The sequence below is a fragment of the Rhinatrema bivittatum genome, chromosome 1 (genome assembly GCF_901001135.1).
Source record: "Rhinatrema bivittatum chromosome 1, aRhiBiv1.1, whole genome shotgun sequence".
Lineage (NCBI taxonomy): Eukaryota > Metazoa > Chordata > Amphibia > Gymnophiona > Rhinatrematidae > Rhinatrema > Rhinatrema bivittatum.
Genome location: NC_042615.1, coordinates 227,000,428 through 227,020,708, shown reverse-complemented (window position 1 = coordinate 227,020,708; position 20,281 = coordinate 227,000,428). Strand labels below are relative to the sequence as shown.

The following is a 20,281-nucleotide window of genomic DNA, read 5'->3' as shown; positions in this document are numbered from 1 at the left end:
ATAGCTGCTGTAACAAACCTCTCAGCTTGGGAGGAAAAGCTATATTGGGGTCTGAGCAGACTTTCACTGCTTCAGCTCTTTCCTCTGACAGAGGCAAGGGAAAAGAGGAAGTGTATTGCTGGTGGCAAAGTATCACCCAGCAAGGCCACAGGACCTAGGCAGCCAGATGTTTGGCCAATAGCTTCACTAACATTTTAGAATTAGAGGATTACAACACTTTAGTTGTAAGATCAGGAGGCAGAGGAATGAGGGATTGCTGCGTATTGGATTAAGTATGGAAATTTGTATACTCATCCACCTGAAATGTTAGAACCAAAGAAGAAGACAAGAAAAAGCTGCCTTGTGTGCTAAGCAACATTCTACAAGCAATCAAGTTTCTACTGCTGGCAGTCTGGCTATATCCCTAACAGTACAGATTAGAATAACTGAGCATTTCAGATAGGCTAATTGAAATTTACCTTTCATCTGTTACTATATAACTGCTTGGAATTATATATACAAAAAAAATGACTTACTATTAGTATGTCACTACTCGGTATAATTTAATGCTTTCTACAAGAAATAATTACACATAATTGTATTTTTTATGCATCTCACTTTAATGGTATGAATAAAATACCTCTCAGTACAACAGAAACAATTCAAAGATTAATGTTAAAACTGTTATGAAAACCAACTCCAGTAAAAGTGAGGCTTCAAGACTTACTGAGAACCCAAGTGAGTGAAAGTTAAAATACTACTACAACTTTTAACAGGCACAATAATGTAGAATTACTTAATGTGAGGGTCTTATTAACTAGAGATCCAATCAAGATAGAAATCTTGGACTGTGCCAGGGTTCACTGGTTAGGTACTTGTGACTGCTCTCTGCAATAAAGTCTTACAATTTTCATTGCAGGTACAAAATGAGAAAAAACCTTGTGGACCCAATTCAAATGTTTTCTCAAGGTTGCTATGAGCCACGTGTCAAGATTTTATTTGTTCTAATATTTTCTGGGGGAAAAAAGCTGTATACACAGCAAATGTTTGTGTAAAGGGGTTCAGTCAGACCCTTGAGATGGCAAGAGATCTTTTCTGAATCTTTTTGCAAGAACTCATAGAGAACAGGGTCCTCCAAGGCTGACATTTATAAGCTAAACTAAAATGTAAGTAAAGAACATAACCAACAAAAAATACTATAATGTAAACAGCATTTAAAACTTTCTGTAAAAGTAGAACATATTTTTTAAAAAGCCCAAAAAACATTAACGTATTACTTCATAAAATTACAATTAGAACTTTGAGCAGAACATCTAAGAAATGTTTCTGCATTAGAATAGCATTAACCACAAATCAGTCTCATCGACAAAGCTCCATATTTCTAGTCTTGCTTTCAGAAAACATTTAAAACAACCTTCTAACTGTTTTGAAGAATGATTGTCCTTTTAAAAAGGATTGTGAGAAGAAATTTGCTGTGTCAATTGTACAATATAAAATAAGCGATTTGATTACATACGCTTGCTGTTTAAAATCATCTAACTTCATGCCATGTTAGATAGAAACTACAGCGTCTGACAATAAGTTAAATGAACAGAAAATATGTTTGAAGAATATCTGTGACTTAGCTAGGATAGATGTTCTGTTCCCTAAGGGTTAATGTGGTCTTGCTTCATTTGGTAATTTAGTTTTGAACAAAGGCAGCTCCCTGCTGGTTACCTTGGCCAAAGAGAACACAATAAACTGGAATAAACCAGTCTTATCCCACTGCTGTTGCCTAGGGCTACAGATAAAATGAAGTAAAAAAATTCACATGCAGAGTATTAGGTGCTGATGAGAGTGCCAGCAGAGCTGTTGCCTAGTGATTCACTAAAGAGAGAGTGTGGAGTGAAGAGGTGCCTGTGTACTTTATAACAGCCCTCCCGGGGATTGTTCTGTATTTACTGTAGTTTTACCATGGACCCCCAGGATTTTCCAGTGGTCAGAATCACTTTCAGTGGAACCTATGGGGAAAAGAAGTAAAGAAATAAGTGAATATATAATAACTCTATAAAAGGACACTAATATACAATAAAGGCTTAGGTTAGCCAAAATCAGGTTTTAGAAACATTTCTAGTAGAAAGTTATTCATAGACTTTGGCAAATAAAAAAAATGTTGTTATTCAGAGGCCCTGCATACCTCGGGAATACAGAATAAACCCCTTTTACATGGATTTTTAGATCATCCAATGCACAGAATGGCACAAAAGATCAGCTTCTTTACAATATGTATAACCCTCATTATCCTTGTTTGATGTCATTCTCTTTGGATCACAACATCTGGAACTAGGTGGAGAAAGTACACTGAGCATGCTCAAACTAAGGACAAGAAGCCAAAATCATTTACCCACATTCCAATCACCATACTACCTACTACTACTACTTCTTAACATTTTATAGCGCTACACGACATATGCAGCGCTATATAAGCACACAAAAAAGACAGTACCTGCTCAATAGAGCTTACAATCTAATAAGGCAAATATACAGAACAAAAGACTTGGGGAATTTCATAAAGTAAGACAATGGTAAGAAAAGAAAAATAAATTTAGATAATGAGGCTAAAAGCAAACAATTGGGCCTAAGATTTAATAGCAGCCTCAAAAAGGTGGGTCTTTAGGTGGGATTTAAACACAGTGAGAGAGGGAGCATGATACATGAGTTCAGAAAGATTACTCTAAGTACATGGTGCAGCCAGGTGGAAAGCACAGAGTTGAGAATAAGCAGTAGAGGAGAAAGGCACAGACAGGAATGATTTGTCTGATGAGCGGAGTGCACGAGGAGAGGTAGTGAGGTGCTGCAGAGTGAAAGCATTTGTAGGTGAGAATGAGGAACTTGAACTGTAAGCGGGAGCAGATAGGGAGCCAAAGCGCTGACTTCAGAAGAGGGGTTATGTGGGTGGAGTGACTTTAATGAAAGATAAGTCAAGCAGCTGAATTTAGGATGGATTGTAGAGGAGAGAGATGGCTTGCTGGGAGACCTGTGAGGAGCAGGTTGCAATAATCTAAAGTGGGAGGAGATAAGAGAGTGGCTAAGGGCTCTGATAGTGTGTTCAGAAAGGAAAGGATGGAGTTTGGTGATGGTATAGAGAAAGAAATGGCATGTTTTAGCAGAACTTTGGATATGCATAGAGAAGGAGAGATGAGGCGAAGATGACTCCTAGGTTACGGGCTGAGGGGACCAGGAGGATGACCGTATTATCCACAAATATAGAGAAAGGAGGAAGAGGGGAGGTGGGCTTGGGGGGAAAGATAAGGAGCTCCGTCTTGGCCATGTTGTATTTAAGGTGACTGTGGAACATCCAGGCAGCAATGTGAGACAAGCAGGCTGAGATCCAGGACTGGATTTCTGGTGAAATTTCTGGTGTAGAAAAGTAAATCTGGAGTCATCAATATAAAAATGGTATTTAATGAAAGGAATCAGAGTACTAAGGGAATCAGTATATAGGGAGAAGAGAAGAGGGCCCAGGGCCGAACCTTGAGGCACACTAATTGATAGTGGAATGGAAATAGAGGAGGAACCATCAGAGGAAATGGTAAAAGTGCAATGGGAGAGGTAAGAAGAGAACCAAGGCAGGACAGAGACACAAAATCCAAGTGATGATAGAATATCAAGGAGTAGGAGGTGATCTACAATGTCAAAAGCAGCAGAAAGGTCAAGGAAAATAAGAACTGAGTAAAGACTTTTGGCTTTAACCATAAACAGGTCATTGGAAACTTTGGCAAGGGCTGTTTCAGTTGAAGGTAGAGAGCAAAAAGCAGACTGGAGTGGATCAAAAAATGGCTTGAGATGTAAGAAAGTCAAGACAGTGGCGGTGAACAGCACACTGAAGTAGTTTGGAGGCAAACTCATTTAAATGACTTATATAAACCAAAAAAGTTATAAAACTATGGAAAGCAATTCCATTTGTTTGAAGAAAGCATCATAACAATAGATACAGAAAGCAGGAAAAGGGGAATTGTGCATACGCACTTTAATGGCACAGCCAAGCTCAGTGTGCTTTAAAATTATTTTCCCCCACATTTTATAACCAAAACCCTCGACTTGTATGAGTTTTGACTTCACAAGGTTTCTCTTGCTCAAGAGTCTGTGAGATGATGTCCATCACAGAGCTGAAGTGGTTTTCCTAACTAATGCATATTTTACACATTAAACTATAAGCTAAAAGTTCATAAATGCCACCCGCAGCTTGCATCTGTGTTAGCCTATTGTAACTTTTCTTCAGCTTGACTTCATCACTGAATCAAAGACCAAAAGAAAACATGTTAGACATTTTGACCATTCATTTTAACCAGGAAAACCTTTTAAACATTATTACTAGATTGTCCCAGGATTTGAAATGGTAAAATAGGCACTGATAAAATCTCTGGCAAATGTCATACAAAATAAAATTCGAACATTTAGAGACTTAATCATATCCCGTATGGCAGATGAAATTAAATGTGGACAAGTACAAAGTGAATGTAGATAGGGAAGAATAATCCATGAAGCTAAATTCTGTATTAGTTGCTACCACCCAGGAAAAGAATCTTGGGGTCAACCTGAACAATACTTTGAAATCCTCAGCTCAATGTGCAGCAGCAATCAAAAAAAGCAAATAGAAGGTTAGGTATTATAAGAAAAGGAATAGAAAATAACACGGAAGATATCATAATGCCGTTGTATTAATCCATGGTATGACCACGCCTGAGAATTGTGTGCAGTTCTGGTCACCTCAACTCAAAAAAAACATTGCAGAACTATAGAAAAGGGCAATCAAAAAGATTAAAGGGGATGGAACGACTTCCATATGAGGAAAAGCTAAATAGGCTTTTCAAGCAGGAGAAGAGATAGCTGAGAGGAGATGTGAGAGAAGTCTATAATATCATAAGTGGGGTTGAATAGGTAAATAGGAAACATTTATCTTTTCCAATAGTACTAGGCCTAGGGGATGCTCCATGAAGCTAATAGGTAGCCCTTCTAAAAGAAATTGGAAAAAATATTTTTCACTCAGTGCATAATTAAACTGTGGAATTTGTTGCCAGAGGATATGGTGAAAGGACTTACCATAGCTGGGTTTAAAAAGAGTCTAGACAAGTTCCAGTTTTAGCAAAGTAGATTTAGGGAAGTCACTACTTATCCTGGTTATGAGCTAGAAGGACTGGATCTATTCTTTGGGATTCAACCGGATACTTGTGACCTGTATTGGCCACTGTTGGAGACAGGATCCTGGGTTTGGTGGACCTTTGGTCTGTCCCAGTATGGCTTTTCCTATGTTCTTATGTTAGAACATAGGCTATAATGGGTCAGACCAAGAGTCCATCAAGCCCAATATCCTGTGTCCAACAGTGGCTAACCAAGTCACAAGTAGCCAGACATTAAGGGGTAGATTTTATAAAAGTACGCCCACCAGGCACAAACAAAAGTACGCCGGATTTTAATAGATATGCGCATAGCCATGCGTATCTTTTAAAATCCGGGGTCGGCGCACGCAAGGCTGCGCAAAATCGGCAGCCTGAATGCGCCGAGCCACGCAGCCTGTCTCCGTTCCCTCCTGCCCCCCCGGCCCTAACTAATTCCTCCCCCTACCTTTATCGTGAAAGTTACGCCTGCCCAAGGCAGGCGTAACTTGTGCGTGCTGGGCCGGCTGCTGGCACACCATGGTTCGGTCCGGGGGCTGGTCCAGAGGCCGTGGCCACGCCCCCAGAATGCCCCGATGATGCGCCGGCCACAACACACACCCCGACATGCCCCCCAGGAAAGCTCTGGGGCTTACGTGCGCGCGCCGGCAGCCTATGCAACATAGGCTCGGTGCGCGCAGGAGGAGCTTGGGGCAGGTTTTCGGGGGGTACACGCGTATCTTACGTGCATACCCCTTTGAAAATCTGCCCCTAAATGAATAGATCCCAAGCTACGAATCCTTATTGATTAATAGCAGTTTATAGAATTATGCACTAGGAACTTATCCAAATCTTTTTTAAACCCAGCTACACTAACTGCCATAATCACATCCTCTGGCAATGATTTCCAGAGCTTAATTATGCGTTGCATGAAAAAGAATTTTCTCTGATTTGTTTTAAATGAGCTACTTGCTAACTTCACGGACTGCCCCCTAGTCCTTGTGTTATCTGTTCTCCAAGCTGAACAGCCCTAACCTCGTTAGCCTTTCCTCAAAGGGGAGCTGTTCCATCCTCTTTATCATTTTGTTCGCCCTTCTCTGTACTTTCTCCAGTGCAACTATATCTTTTTTGAGATGCGGTGACCAGAACTACACACAGTATTCAAAGTGCGGTCTCACCATGGAGTGATACAGAAGCATTATGACATCCACCATTTTATTCGCCATTCCCTTCCTAATAACTCCTAACATTCTGTTTGCTTTTTTGACCCCAACAGCACACTGGGCCAATGATTTCAATGTGGTATCCATCCACTATGACGCCTAGATCTCTTTCCTGGGTGGTAGCTCCTAATATGGTACCTAACATTGTGTAACTACAGCAAGGGTTATTTTTCCCTATATGTGTCATCTTGCATTTGTCCACATTAAATTTCATCTGGTATTTGGACGCCCAATCTTCCAGTCTCACAAGGTCCTCCTGCAATTTATCACAATCCGCTTGAGATTTAACTACTCTGCATAATTTTGCAAATTTAAGCACCTCACTCATCGTACCTCTTTCCAGATCATTTATAAATATTTAAAAGTACCAGTCCAAGTACAGATCCCTGAGGCACCCCACTGTTTACCCTTTTCCACTGTGAAAACAGACCATTTAATCCTACTCTCTGTTTCCAGTCTTTGTAATCCATGAAAGGACATCGCCTCCTATCCCATGACTTTTTAGTTTTCTTAAATGATTTATCACCCAAATGTGATTTGAGGATGACCTGCAAATGGCTCACAAGATGCCAATGCTATTAGGAGAATCAAGAGACAGCCACGATAGTTTTGTAGACATTTTTTAATACTTTATTTATTTAAAAATCATTCATATTCCATGCCCTGCAAGGTTGGGGTAGGGTACATAAAAACATACACAATTTCAATAGAGCGAATACAAGAATCAATCACATAAATGATTCTATCTATGGCTATAGTGGCTTCCAGCAATAATATTTGGTTGACTGGTAACATTTATCTCTGTTTGGGAGCCCCCCTATTGAACTTGGAGGTTTCTGAAGGCCTTCATAATTAGAAATGTTTTTAGGGCTTTCTTGAATTCTTTGGTATCATTTGTGCTACGAGGTTGTGGAGGTAGGAGCTATTGAGAAAGCTTTCTCCCTTGTTGAGTCAAGAAGAGCGCAGGGCGGGTATGTCTAAAAGGAGCTGACCAGAAGAGAGTAGAGTGTGACAGGGGTTATAGATTCTTAAAGTTGAGTTGACCCATGGAGACATGACAAATGTGTAGCAGATTGTGACTTATGGAGGTGAGTTTATATTATACCACCACTGCATTGGGAACCAATGCAGTGAAAATAGGACTGGGGTAACATGATCATGAATCTTTGCTCCGGTTATCAAAGGTGCTGCAGAATTCTGAATAATTTGTAGTGTTTGAAGCATATTTTGCAGTAAAATTTGACAAGTTCTAGTTTTATATTAGCAATATAACACTCAGAATAAAAACTGTTAAGTGATTTGATTTTGCATGGTTTCTTTGATGTTGCCAGTACTCTTGTGTGATTCCTGAGGGGGAAAAAGGGTAGAGTACCATTCCTTAAATGCTATCAAACTAACTATAGTTATCATTGCAGTTCCTGGCAACTCCATACACTGCTAGATTTAGATGTCACCAGAATGAAAGACTGCCAATAGTTTATGTACTGACTGAAGGTAGTTAATTTCCTAAAATAGATGAGTGGAATCAGGGATCAACAAACAAGTTATATGTGATATCTTTTTATTGGTCTATCTTAATACATTTAGGTTAACAAAATTATCCTCTCTTCAGCAGATTAGGGAAGAAACAATGCAGTTATATTGGGTTTAAATAGTAAAGAGTCATCTAGGTCATAGGACTGTCTGCATGTGTAATCACAGTTCAATCAAGACAGTTATTTCTTTCTGTTCAGAAGTAGCTGTTATACTTCTGATATTCCAGCAGAGGGCCAAAATATAGACTGTACTGCAGAGCTTTCCAAACTTTTTATGTTGGTGACACACTTTTTAGACAAACCTAATTTCACGACACAGTAATTCAGTATATTAGCAAACCAGAGGTTAAAGGTTAAACGAACGAAACATATTTTGAAAATTTATGTATGTTTCCTCATGAAAACCTTACATTTATATTAAAAATATATAATATTCCAAGATTAATGTTATTGTTATAATTTATGAGTAACAATAATAAAACAAATTATCTGTCTCCCACACACTTCTCTCTCTCCCCCCCCAAGCACATGTCTGGCCCCCACACACTCATCTCCCTCCCCCCCCAGCACATGTCTGGCCCCCACACACTCATCTCTCTCCCCCCCCCCCCCAAGCATATGCCTGGCCCCCACACACTCATCTCTCTCTCCCCCCCCCAAGCATATGCCTGGCCCCCACACACTCATCTCTCTCTCCCCCCCAAGCATATGCCTGGCCTCCACACACTCATCTCCCTCCCCCCCCAGCACATGCCTGGCCCCCACACACTCATCTCTCTCCCCCCCCCCCCAAGCATATGCCTGGCCCCCACACACTCATCTCTCTCCCCCCCCCAAGCACATGCCTGGCCCCCACACACTCATCTCTCTCCCAGCCATGCCTGGCCCCACACACTCATCTCTCTCCCCCCCCCCCCAAGCACATGCCTGGCCCCACACACTCATCTCTCTCTCCCCCCCCCCCCAAGCACATGCCTGGCCCCCACACACTCATCTCTCTCCCCCCCCCAAGCACATGCCTGGCCCCCACACACTCATCTCTCTCCCCCCCCCCAAGCACATGCCTGGCCCCCACACACTCATCTCTCTCCCCCCCCCAAGCATATGCCTGGCCCCCACACACTCATCTCTCTCCCCCCCCCCCAAGCATATGCCTGGCCCCCACACACTCATCTCTCTCCCCCCCCCAAGCATATGCCTGTCCCCCACACACTCATCTCTCTCCCCCCCCCAAGCATATGCCTGTCCCCCACACACTCATCTCTCTCCCCCCCCAAGCATATGCCTGTCCCCCACACACTCATCTCTCTCTCCCCCCCCCCAAGCATATGCCTGGCCCCCACACACTCATCTCTCTCCCCCCCCCCCCCAAGCATATGCCTGGCCCCCACACACTCATCTCTCTCTCCCCCCCCCCAAGCACATGTCTGGCCCCCACACACTCATCTCTCTCCCCCCCCAAGCACATGTCTGGCCCCCACACACTCATCTCTCTCCCCCCCAAGCACATGTCTGGCCCCCACACACTCATCTCTCTTCCCCCCAGCACATGTCTGGCCCCCACACTCATGTACCTCTTCTTTTTGATTGTTGCCATTTAAGTGCTTCACTCCCTTCAGGGTTCAAGCCTGCCGTGGTGCATAACACCTTCCAGGATCACCAGACACTGTTGCTTGCAGTCAGTACTCCTCGTGGCCAGGCCTCATTGGCAGCAGCAGCCAATGACAGGGACAGCTGGGCTCAAGTCCCACCCACCAAGCCCAAAGAAATGCGACTGACAGCAAAAATCGTCCAATAATAAGCAACCCACGAACTGAAAAAAAAAAAAAAAAGTGAATCTCTACAAAAAAAAAAAGCCCAAACTCGCCTCGAAGTTGACCGGGCTTGTGCGACACCTGCACACTGCAGGCGACACACTAACGTGTCGTGACACACAGTTTGAAAAGCTCTGCTGTACTGTTTTAACATTTGTGCATTTAAACTATGCCTAAATATGCAGATTAGTTAAAACCAGTAAAGTGATTAGTTAGAGGTGACATCTTTAGAAAGCTAACAAATGTTAATGGTGCAAGCCTTCTGCAAACTTTTCCATGCTTGATGTGGGAACCTTAGTAGTGCCAAAAGTTTGAATTTTTAAACATTGGTTTGCAAAGGCAGCAATTAATTTATTTCATGCTGGATAATACTACACATCTCTTACACTTTTCAAAATATTTCACTAAAGCTCTGAAAACTTGGAATAATGGTTTAAAATTCTTGCTTGCTTCTAAAAATATTTAGTAAAGTACTTGACACATTTTTCTTGGTTTGGTGAAGAGGTTGTTGAAATTTTAACTGAAACATTCAGCTATGGAACATTTACAATAATTCAAACCTGAATTATCTGGGATTTTTCACATTCAGTGATCCTTAACTTTTCATTCAAGTTCTAAGGATTGCATCAGTGAAATCACATTAAGAGGAATTTGCCAAGGATAATGAAGCAGTTACTTGGATAAACTCCCTGGGATGAAAATTATCCTCTCCTCAACAGCCAAAAGTATGCATGCTGTTTCTCAGAGAGCATCCAGCAGATATACATCAGCAACCAAAAAGGCTATAAGGGATAGGCTAACCAAGTTCTGGTTGAATCCCACTGCTTCTATGGATTTATAATTTCAGTTTCTCTCAGACGGGCAAGGTTGCAAGTCCATAGAGACAGTAGGGATATAATAAAACCACATTTTCAAAATCATAGGTTTAGGATTGAAGCAGGACAAGATGGCAGCATAGATATAGTCGCAACGCTCTGCAGCTCAAATTCCTTTTACCTTTACTTACTTGTTTCCTCTGCACAATGCCTCTGAAACGGAAAGGTAAAGTGAGGGTCTACCTTCCAGACCCTGTCTCCTCCGCGTTTGCTTTTCCGATTTCAGCCACTTGTGTCCGGATCTACAAACTCCCCCGGTGCAGAGGGCTTCTGCAGCAAGCGCCCCCACGACGCCTACCAAGGACGTGTCAGTGCTGTCCGTGGTGGAGGGGGGGTCGCTTCCTTGCTTGGAACCGCTACTGCCGGAAACATCCTTCCAGCTGGAGACCAGAGGTCTGGGAGTTGAGAATGCTTCCTCTCCCCTTTCAGCGGTGGGTTTGCCAGCTTTGGAGTCAGTTTTGAGACCTCCTTCGGGGTTACTTTGGGAAGACCAGACTACCGTGAGTAGTGACCTTTTTGCTATTCCTTCGCGTCCAGAAGTGGTAACACTGGAAGCTATCTGGGACTTGGTTGCCAGTCTTGGGAAGACCTTTAAGATGTCAAATACTAAAATTGACCTCCTTGCTTCAAACTGCCATCAAAAATCATCTGAATTACAAGACCAATTGACCTCAACTAACTCAAACGTTTCTGCAATTGACACTCTGTTAAATCTCTTCAGGATATGAATATTTCTACCATCAAAGATCACAACTTCTTTATAGATGGATTATTTGGAAAAGAATATGAGACATTTAAATTTTTGAATTTTCCAAGAATTCTAGGGGAAATACCATTAGTAACCTTAAAGAGATTTTTTCAAGATATTTTAGGTTTCTCATTAGAGGCAATGCCATCTGCTAATACTTGTTACTTTCTTCCTAATAAGATATCTGTCTCTTCTCAAAATGCTGAAGTTCAGTTTCCTAATGAACACATTTTCTTGAGAATTCTACTTTGGAAGTGTTTAAGTGCTGTACTTTATTGGTTTATTTTATTTCCTTCTCCAATTTGAGTAATGTTATGCAAAAATATTTCAGAAATCTTTCCTCTCAGTTTTATGGTCAATCTGTCAGGACTTTTCCTGACATTGCACAGGTTACTCAATTTAGAAGGAAAGGCTTCCTATCCTTAAGGCAGGAAACTATATCCCAAGATTTTATTTTTTCTTTTATGTTATTCTTGTAAGTGTGTAGATAAGTGTAGAAATGAATGTTTTATTTTTTTCCTGCCTGAACAACTGAAAGCTTTTTTTGGAAGCTAGAAGACCTGTAACCTCTTCCCCAGTGTCTAGAGCAGTGGTTCTCAACCTTTTTTCTGTCGGGACACACCTGACAGATGGTTCTCACATGCATGACACACTGACCCATGATCGTCATGGGGCTAGATGTAAAAGTACAGTTTGCATCCACGGGGACCCCCCTGACCAACAATAATGGATGTGAAGCAGAATTACGACATTCCCCATACAACTCACCCTACAAAAAAGATATTCTGGTTCTGGTGTCATCTCAATAACAGCAACTCAAACTCCTTCTACTTCCAGGATCAATAGCCCTACTTATGAAAAGACAGCAGTTTAACACCAATGTATGTCCTCTTGAGAAAACACAACAAATAAGACTGATACAAACGCTTACATGCTAGTACAATATCTCATCTCGGTAACAGACACAGAACCGACCTAACATACTCCCAGGATCTGTAGTAATGCACATAAACTAATCCGCACACAGTTGCACCTGTATTATGGAATACACTCAAACAGGAGCACCCTATCTATGAAAAGGCAACACCACAAATATTAAATCAGGCCCTAAAAACCAATACACCTCTTATTAGGAAAACAGAACTAGCAAGCAGCTATAGATCCCCACACAGAAATAATTGTAAAACTGTACTAATAAGCAGAATAAATGTTTCAAAACAGCTATGAATAGAATAACATCCAACAATTAAAAACTCATATTAACTATTAAACATTCTCCAAATACCAATAAAATATTTCAAAAAAGCAGACCACATAATATTAAATAATTAAAATGGCAGTCAATCAAGAAAAATAAACTTAAAAAGCCACCTTTCTTATCCCCTCCAGCAGCTCTCCTACTCCCCTTCCATGCAGGCCGTGGCACACACCAGAAGCAGCGGTAGAAGCTAAGCTCTATACACATGGTCCTCTTCCTTAGTGCCCATGTCTCTCACACACACCATACCAGTCATGCCCCCATGACCAGTTTCTGTCTCTCACACATCAATCATCTCCCAAACAGTTTTTGACACACACACACCAGTCACCTTTCTGAACAGTTTCTCTCATGCCATACACACACACAGGCTTCCCACTCCCATGTTCTACTTACATATATGGGCTTCTCACTCTCATAATCACTTTCTCTGTCTCTCTCTCACACACACACACACACACACACACACACACACACTCACTCACTCACCAGTCTCTCACTCCCATGCTTGTTTTCTCCAAATGCACAGGCTTCTCATTCCCATAATCACTTTCTTTCTCTCTCTCTCACACACACACACACATACACACAAACACACACCAGTCACCTGACCTCTCTCATGCATACACACAGACACACACAGGCTTCTCACTCCCATGCTGTGTCTCACACACACCCAGGTTTCTCACTCCCATGCTCACTCTTCACCTGCACAGGCTTCTCATTCCCATAATCATTTTCTCTGTTACACAAACACCAGTCTCTCTCTCATTTCCATGCTCACTCTCCATGTGCACAGGCTTCTCATTCCCTGAATCACATTCTTTCTCTCACATTCACACACACCAGTCTCTTTCTCTCACACACACACAGTGTCTCTCTCTCTCACACACACACAGTGTCTCTCTCTCTCACACACACACCAGTCTCTCTCTCTCATGCATGCACACACACACACACAGGCTTCCCACTCCCATGCTCTCTCTCACATAATCAGGCTTCTCACTCCCATGCTTTCTTTCACACAACCCCCCCCCCCACAACACCAAGCTTCTTACGCCCATGCTTTCTCACATACCCAGATTTCTCACTTTCATGCTTTTTCTCTCTCTCACACACACACACACATATCAGTCACCTCCCTGACTAATGTCTCACACTCTCACATATACATCAGTCATCTCCCTGAGCAGTCACTTTCATTGTCTCTCACATATACACACACATCAGCTCTCTGACCAGTTTCTCTCAATCACACACATGCTCTCAATCACACACAGGCTGGCTGGCTGCTTCTCTCTCTTTCTCTCACTCACTTCCTCCCCCCTCCCCCCCCCCACCGAGCACAAATTAGCTGCAGCAGCCTCCTCCTCCAGCCCCAGCAGGCCAATAAAGAAGAATCCCATCGGCCGCGGGAGGCTCATGCTGCTGTCTCCTTTCCCGATTACCGGCAGCTTCAATTGTTTGGGGGCTGATGCTTGTGCCTCTGCTGCTATTTTTCCACGCGACCCGGCTCTTTCTCCTTCCCGCGCACCACGTATCACTTCCTGTCCCGGGTCCGGGGGGGGGGGGGGGGGGATGCAGGCGCAGGAAGAAGAAAAGACCAGCTGCAGGTGCCACAGTTTCTTTTAGCACCGCTGCCGTTCCCACTAGGCTTGAACGTACTGCTAGCCCGGTGGCAATGTTAGCAGGGAAGGAAGAGCAGCGGGAGAGACCAGGAGCATGCGACACACCTGCCGGTGCTTGGCGACACACTGGTGTGTTGCGACACACTAGTTGAAAAACGCTGGTCTAGAGCAGTGGTTCCCAACCCTGTCCTGGGGACCTCCCAGCCAGTCTGGTTTTCAGGATATCCACAATGAATATGCATAAGGGAAAATTTGCATGCACTGCCTCCATAACATGAAGATTTCCCCTCATTCATATTCATTGTGGATATCCTGAAAACCCAACGTGCTGGGGGATCCCCAGGACAGGGTTGGGAACAACTAGTCTAGTAACTAAACGGGCAATTGCATTATTTAGTAGAGATGTGAATCGTGTGATCGATCGTCTTAACGATCGATTTCGGATGGGGGGGGGAGGGAATCTTATCGTCGCAGTTTTGTTTTTTAAAATATCGTGTAAATCGTAAATCGGGGGAGGGCAGGAAAACCGGCACACTAAAACATCCCTAAAACCCACCCCGACCCTTTAAAATAAATCCCCCACCCTCCCGAACCCCCCCAAAATGCCTTAAATTACCTGGGGTCCAGAGGGAGGGTCCCGGTGTGATCTTTTACTCTCGGACCTCCGGTGCATTGTAGAAATGGCGCCGGCGCTACCTTTGCCCTGTCATATGACAGCAGGGCAGAGGTAGCGCCGGCGCCATTTTGTTTTTTTGTCCCCCGACGTCAGGAGCATAGGAGATCGCTCCCGGACCCCCGCTGGACCCCGAGGGACTTTTGGCCAGCTTGGGGGGGCCTCCTGACCCCCACAAGACTTGCCAAAAGTCCAGCGGGGGTCCGGGAACGACCTCCTAAACTCGAATCGTTTTGCCGTACAGCAAAATGGCGCCGACCGTACGGCATGGTCGGTGCCATTTTGCTGTACGGCAAAATGATTCGAGTTTAGGAGGTCAGTCCCGGACCCCCGCTGGACTTTTGGCAAGTCTTGTGGGGGTCAGGAGGCCCCCCCAAGCTGGCCAAAAGTCCCTGGGGGTCCAGCGGGGGTCCGGGAGCGATCTCCTGGACGCGTGACGTCAGGAGCTAGGAATCAAAATGGCGCCGGCGCTACCTTTGCCCTGTCACATAAGGGCAAAGGGCCACCGGCGCCATTTCTCTTCACAGCAGCCGTGGGCAGAGAGCGGGACATCACGCCGGGATCATCGCGCCGGGACCCCAGGTCATTTAAAACATTTTGGGGGGTTCGGGTGGGTGGGGGTTTGTTTTAAAGGTTTGGGGTGGGTTTTAGGGTTTTTTTGGTGTGCCGGTTTTCCCACCCCCTATTTAACGATACAATACAAATGCCCCTGACGATAAATCGTGGGCATATTGTATCGTGCACTCTAACGATTTTGGACGATTTTAAAATTATCTGACGATAATTTTAATCGTTCAAAAACGATTCACATCCCTATTATTTAGCTCGTTATAACTATGTGATAGTCATTTCTTGTTATTGTTTTTCTTCATATTCTCCCAAAATTTTCTTTGTCCCTCTCTTATTTTGCTCTGCTAGGTTTTAGAAGTTAGCAATTTTCTTGGTTTTCTTTTGTTTCTGTTTGTCGAATGGAAAATGTCATATTTCATTGCTAATCCACTCATTACTGTAACAAAGGATATTCTTTGTACTTGTAAAAATGTGAGAAAATTTTAAATATATAATAATTTAAAAAAAATCATAGGTTTAGATTTATAAATGCAACCAGCTGCAAGGCAATAATATGTGAATTGAATTCAGTGCTTGCAAAGGAAATAACAGTATAACAGTTTAAAAAGGGATTAAAAAGAAAGACGTGACTACTAAAAATCCATTTTCTTATTTTTAATTATAGTATAAAAGTCTCAGCAAATATATAATTTTGGACTTGGATTAAACTTTATTTTGATCTGGCACCAATAAGGTCAGCCATAAAAATGGGGATGAACTGTTAGCAATTACATTGGAAATATAAGCCCCTATAGGGCTAATTTTCAAAGCTGTGTATGTGCATAAAACCTTAAAACTGACCCAGGCTCAGTGCACATAAAAGAAAGTGTGTAACACGGTTTCATGAGTACTTTTATGCATACTGAGAACAATTAAATATAGACTGCACATTAAAGCAAACCTGCGACCATCAGAAGTCACCAAGCTACAAAGCAAGAAACAAGCATAGGGATAGTCACATGGTGTAGTCATTGAGGAGTCGCCAGAGCTGCCTTGCTGGCCCCTCTTGCAACCTCTGGAATATCCCAGTGTCTGACTATGATGCCCAGACCAGGATCAAGATGTTCACTAGCTCCTGGCCAGTGTAAAATATTCAAAAGTGAGGCTACCATTTACTGTACAGTTTACAAAGGTCACAGCAAAGTACAAACCAACTATTATTTATCATGATCACCCTATTAGCACACAGTGAATCTATCAACAATGAATGAAAACCTGAAAAGTAGTGCACAAGTTGCTAGGAAAAAGCAAAGAGCTGGGAGAAGTCCCTTCATGGGAAGTACCAGGATTTCCAATATAGGTCTAGAAGAACCAACTGTGGGAAAGGGGTTGGTGAAGCCATAGTGCTTGCTGGTATAATTATGCTTGTTATCAATCAGGCCGATACAGAAAGAAACGTGGGAGAGCGGGTGCTCCGTATTGAGTGCCCACTCTCCCAATGCGCGCCCAACCACCTGGGCGTGCGATTCAGTATTTAAATAAGGTGGTGCGGGGCAAGATGGCTGCCATTGAGTAAGTCCGTTAAGACGCTGCTCAAGGAGAGGTTTTACCTGAATTGAAATTTTCTTCTTTTCTCCATGTCACATACAAAGAGAAAGGGAAGACTAAGGGGGTCGGTTGATTCCCTGTCGGTCGATGCCTCTCAACCTCGAATCGAAGGTTTCTTCGCGAGAGCAATGGCGTTAACTCCGGAAAGCTCAGTCGCTGGAGGAATATCGCGAGAGCAGGTGCTCTCCTCGACTCCTGAAACCACCTTGAGAGCCGGTGAGACCAGCCCCCCCCCCCCCCGACCAACAGTGACGCTACCCAGCACGCCCTGGAGAGAGGAAGCCCTCCTTTGATGGTAGCTCGAGGTGGAGAGGCATTGAGGATCCAGGAGGCAATCCAGGTAGCGGCGTGTGCAGAGACAGCTCCAGGGAGAGTAGTGGAGGAGTTGCCTGCTGACATGGCCTGGAGAGAACAATTACGATTGCTGGAAACAACACAAGGTATGCTGTCTGAGAGGAGCGGTAAACTGGAGTAGGGAGAGAACCACTTGAGGGACCTGCTGTCTGGTTCATTAACAGAAACGGATAAAAGTGGTACATTATCAGGGATATGGACTCTATTAAGATTGATAGAGAAATCTATCAAGACCCTATCACTGGTGACAATGGATACAAGAGACCAGACGGTAATAAATAACAATTTGATTATTTCTTACACTAAAAAAGTAGAGGATCTGGAAAAGAGAGTTACAGTTACCGAAAACACCCAGATAAAACTAATTACATCTGAAGGACTCTTGAACAAAAGGCTCGAAAGAGTAGAAAATGCATTAAGGGCTCATAACCTGAGGGTTATAAATTTCCCTGTAATTAGGTTAATTTCTCCTCTGGAACTTTTCAAGGTATATATGCACCAGGTTCTTAAAATACCGGAATCTGCTGCACTGGTAATTGTAAAGGCTTACTATCTTCCACAACAGCAACAGCAGGCCCAAACTGAAGAAGGGGAACAAGAAGGGAATGTAGATGTTACTTTAGATTTAACAAATTTCCTGGAAACTTCCCTGGGAACTGAGGTTACCCAAAGGAAACCACTCTTAATTTCCTTCGCTTTCCTATCAGAACGAAATCAAATATTACGTTTGTTTCTGAGGAATAGACAAACATTGTTTTTCAGACGACCCATATGGCTCTACCCAGATGTAATAAAGGCAACACAAGCACGACGGAAAAAGTTTCTACAGATGCGATCTGAAGTTCAACAGCTGGGGCAAGCTATGTACTTAAGAACCCGTGTAAATGTGCAATAAGGTACCCGAATGTACAATATATATTTTATGAGCCAGAGCAGTTTGAGGCCTTTTTAGAGGCTCGCTTTCTATCACCACCAGCTATTAACTCGGCTCAAGTAAGCTAAAGTACCATTGCTCTCTTCGATGTAAAGGCCTTGGTTTGTTGTTTTTTTTTTTGCCATATTAAGTTTCTTGTTAATATTGCTCTTTTTCTGCCCCCCACTATTTACTTATAAATTTGGATATTGTGAATTGGAAATTGAATTATTTTTTGAGAAAGAAATTGTTTCTTCTTTTGTGTTTATATTGAAATAACAATATCCCGTTTTTCTGTACAAGGTTTATATATTTGAAATTGTTTTTTGAAAACTGAAAATAAAGAATTAAATGAGGTGTGCGCTAATAAGGAGGCACTAGGGACAATAACGTGTCCCTAGCACCTCCTTATTAGCAGAAGAGATGGCTGTCATCGAGCCCGACAACTGACACTGTATTTTATCGGCGTCAGTTTCCAAACCCGCTGACAGCCATGGTTAGGAAAACAGACGCCGGTAAAATTGAGCATTCGTTTTACTAATCGCTAGGATAGTAAGTCAGAGGGTGTACAGAAAAGTATCCTGGGGACTAACTAATAGCCTCATCAACATGCATTTGATTGTGATGAGCACTATTAGTTTTCAGGGGGGTTGGCCACACATTTTCGATGCGCTAAACCCTTTACTATATAAGGAATAATAGTCGCATGTCAAAAACTCATGGCCAATTGCATGCTAAATGGTGCGCTTGGTCGAGTGCACCATACTGTATCAGCCTGAATGTTTGCTGGTGTCACTATGCTTACTATCAGAAATATTTTATCCCTGTATTTTTATAATCTATTTTCAAAGCTATTTTCAAAGGCCACATCTGTTTTTGCTTGCTAGCCACAGATGCAGCACAGCCTATGCTACAGTTTTATACTTGGCAACTGCCTTTATATAAGGGCCAGGATACTTAAGTGTCAACCAAATGTGTCAAGGCCTCTCTGTTTGCCATAGTTATCTACATGCCCTACTACAAAATATTCCTGTGAAGACCAGAAGAAACAGGAGATAAGATAGGCTTTTTGTTTTATTAGACAGGTCACATTCCTAATGTAGAGGATAGCAGAGTTACTTACCTGTAACAGGTATTCTCCTAGGACAGCAGGATGTTAGTCCTCACACATGGCTGACATCATCAGATGAAGCTCGGTATGGAAAACTTCTGTCAAAGTTTCTAGACCATTGACTGGCACACTGAGCATGCTCAGCATGCCCTAATCCACGTGTTCACGTGGGGTCTCTCTTCAGTCTCGTAACATAGAATTAAAAAAAAAAAAATAACAAACATAGACTAAACCCAACTTTGCTGGGCAGCAGTCATGTTTCATGAGGACTAACATCCTATTGTCCTAGGAGAACACCTGTTACAGGTAAGCAACTCTCTTTCTCCTAGGACAAGCAGGATGGTAGTCCTCACACATGGGTAAATCCCTAGCTACTAGGGATGTGCAGAGGGACGCCATACGTTGCATTCGTGATTCGGATTCGGCGGGGACCAGATACGTTGCATTCGGCCGTATGGCGCCCCAATGCGTTAATACAGCGATTTCTATTCGTGTCCCAGCTAAAATTAAAATTAACTACAACCCCCCACTCTCCTGACCCCCCCAAGACTTACCAAAACTCCCTGGTGGTCCAGCGGGGAGTCCGGGAACCATCCAATGCACTCTCACACCCTTGGTGCCGGTTTCATTATGGCGCCGATAGCCTTTGTCACAGGGGCTACCGGTGCCATTGGTCAGCCCCTGTCACATGGTCATTGGCGCCATCTTGTGCTCCTACCATTTGACAGGGGCTGACCAATGGCACCGGTAGCCCCTGTGACATAGTATGGGCAAAGGCTATTGGTGCCATTTTGATTACTGGCATCGGACGGCCGGAGTGCAGGAGGTCGCTCCAGGACCCCCGTTGGACCCCCAGGGACTTTTGGCCAGCTTGGGGG

General features: G+C 43.2%; 1 protein-coding gene across 1 annotated transcript in view; it reads right to left on the bottom strand.

The window, feature by feature from the left end:
- Positions 1-672: 672 nt before the first annotated feature.
- Positions 673-20,281, bottom strand: part of POLN (DNA polymerase nu) — a 419,903-nt gene continuing 400,294 nt past the window's right edge. Inside the window, exon 24 of the mRNA XM_029592374.1 lies at positions 673-1,979. Within this exon, the coding sequence (XP_029448234.1) occupies positions 1,917-1,979 (63 nt within the window). The 3' untranslated portion in view covers positions 673-1,916. The remainder of the gene's footprint in view (positions 1,980-20,281) is intronic.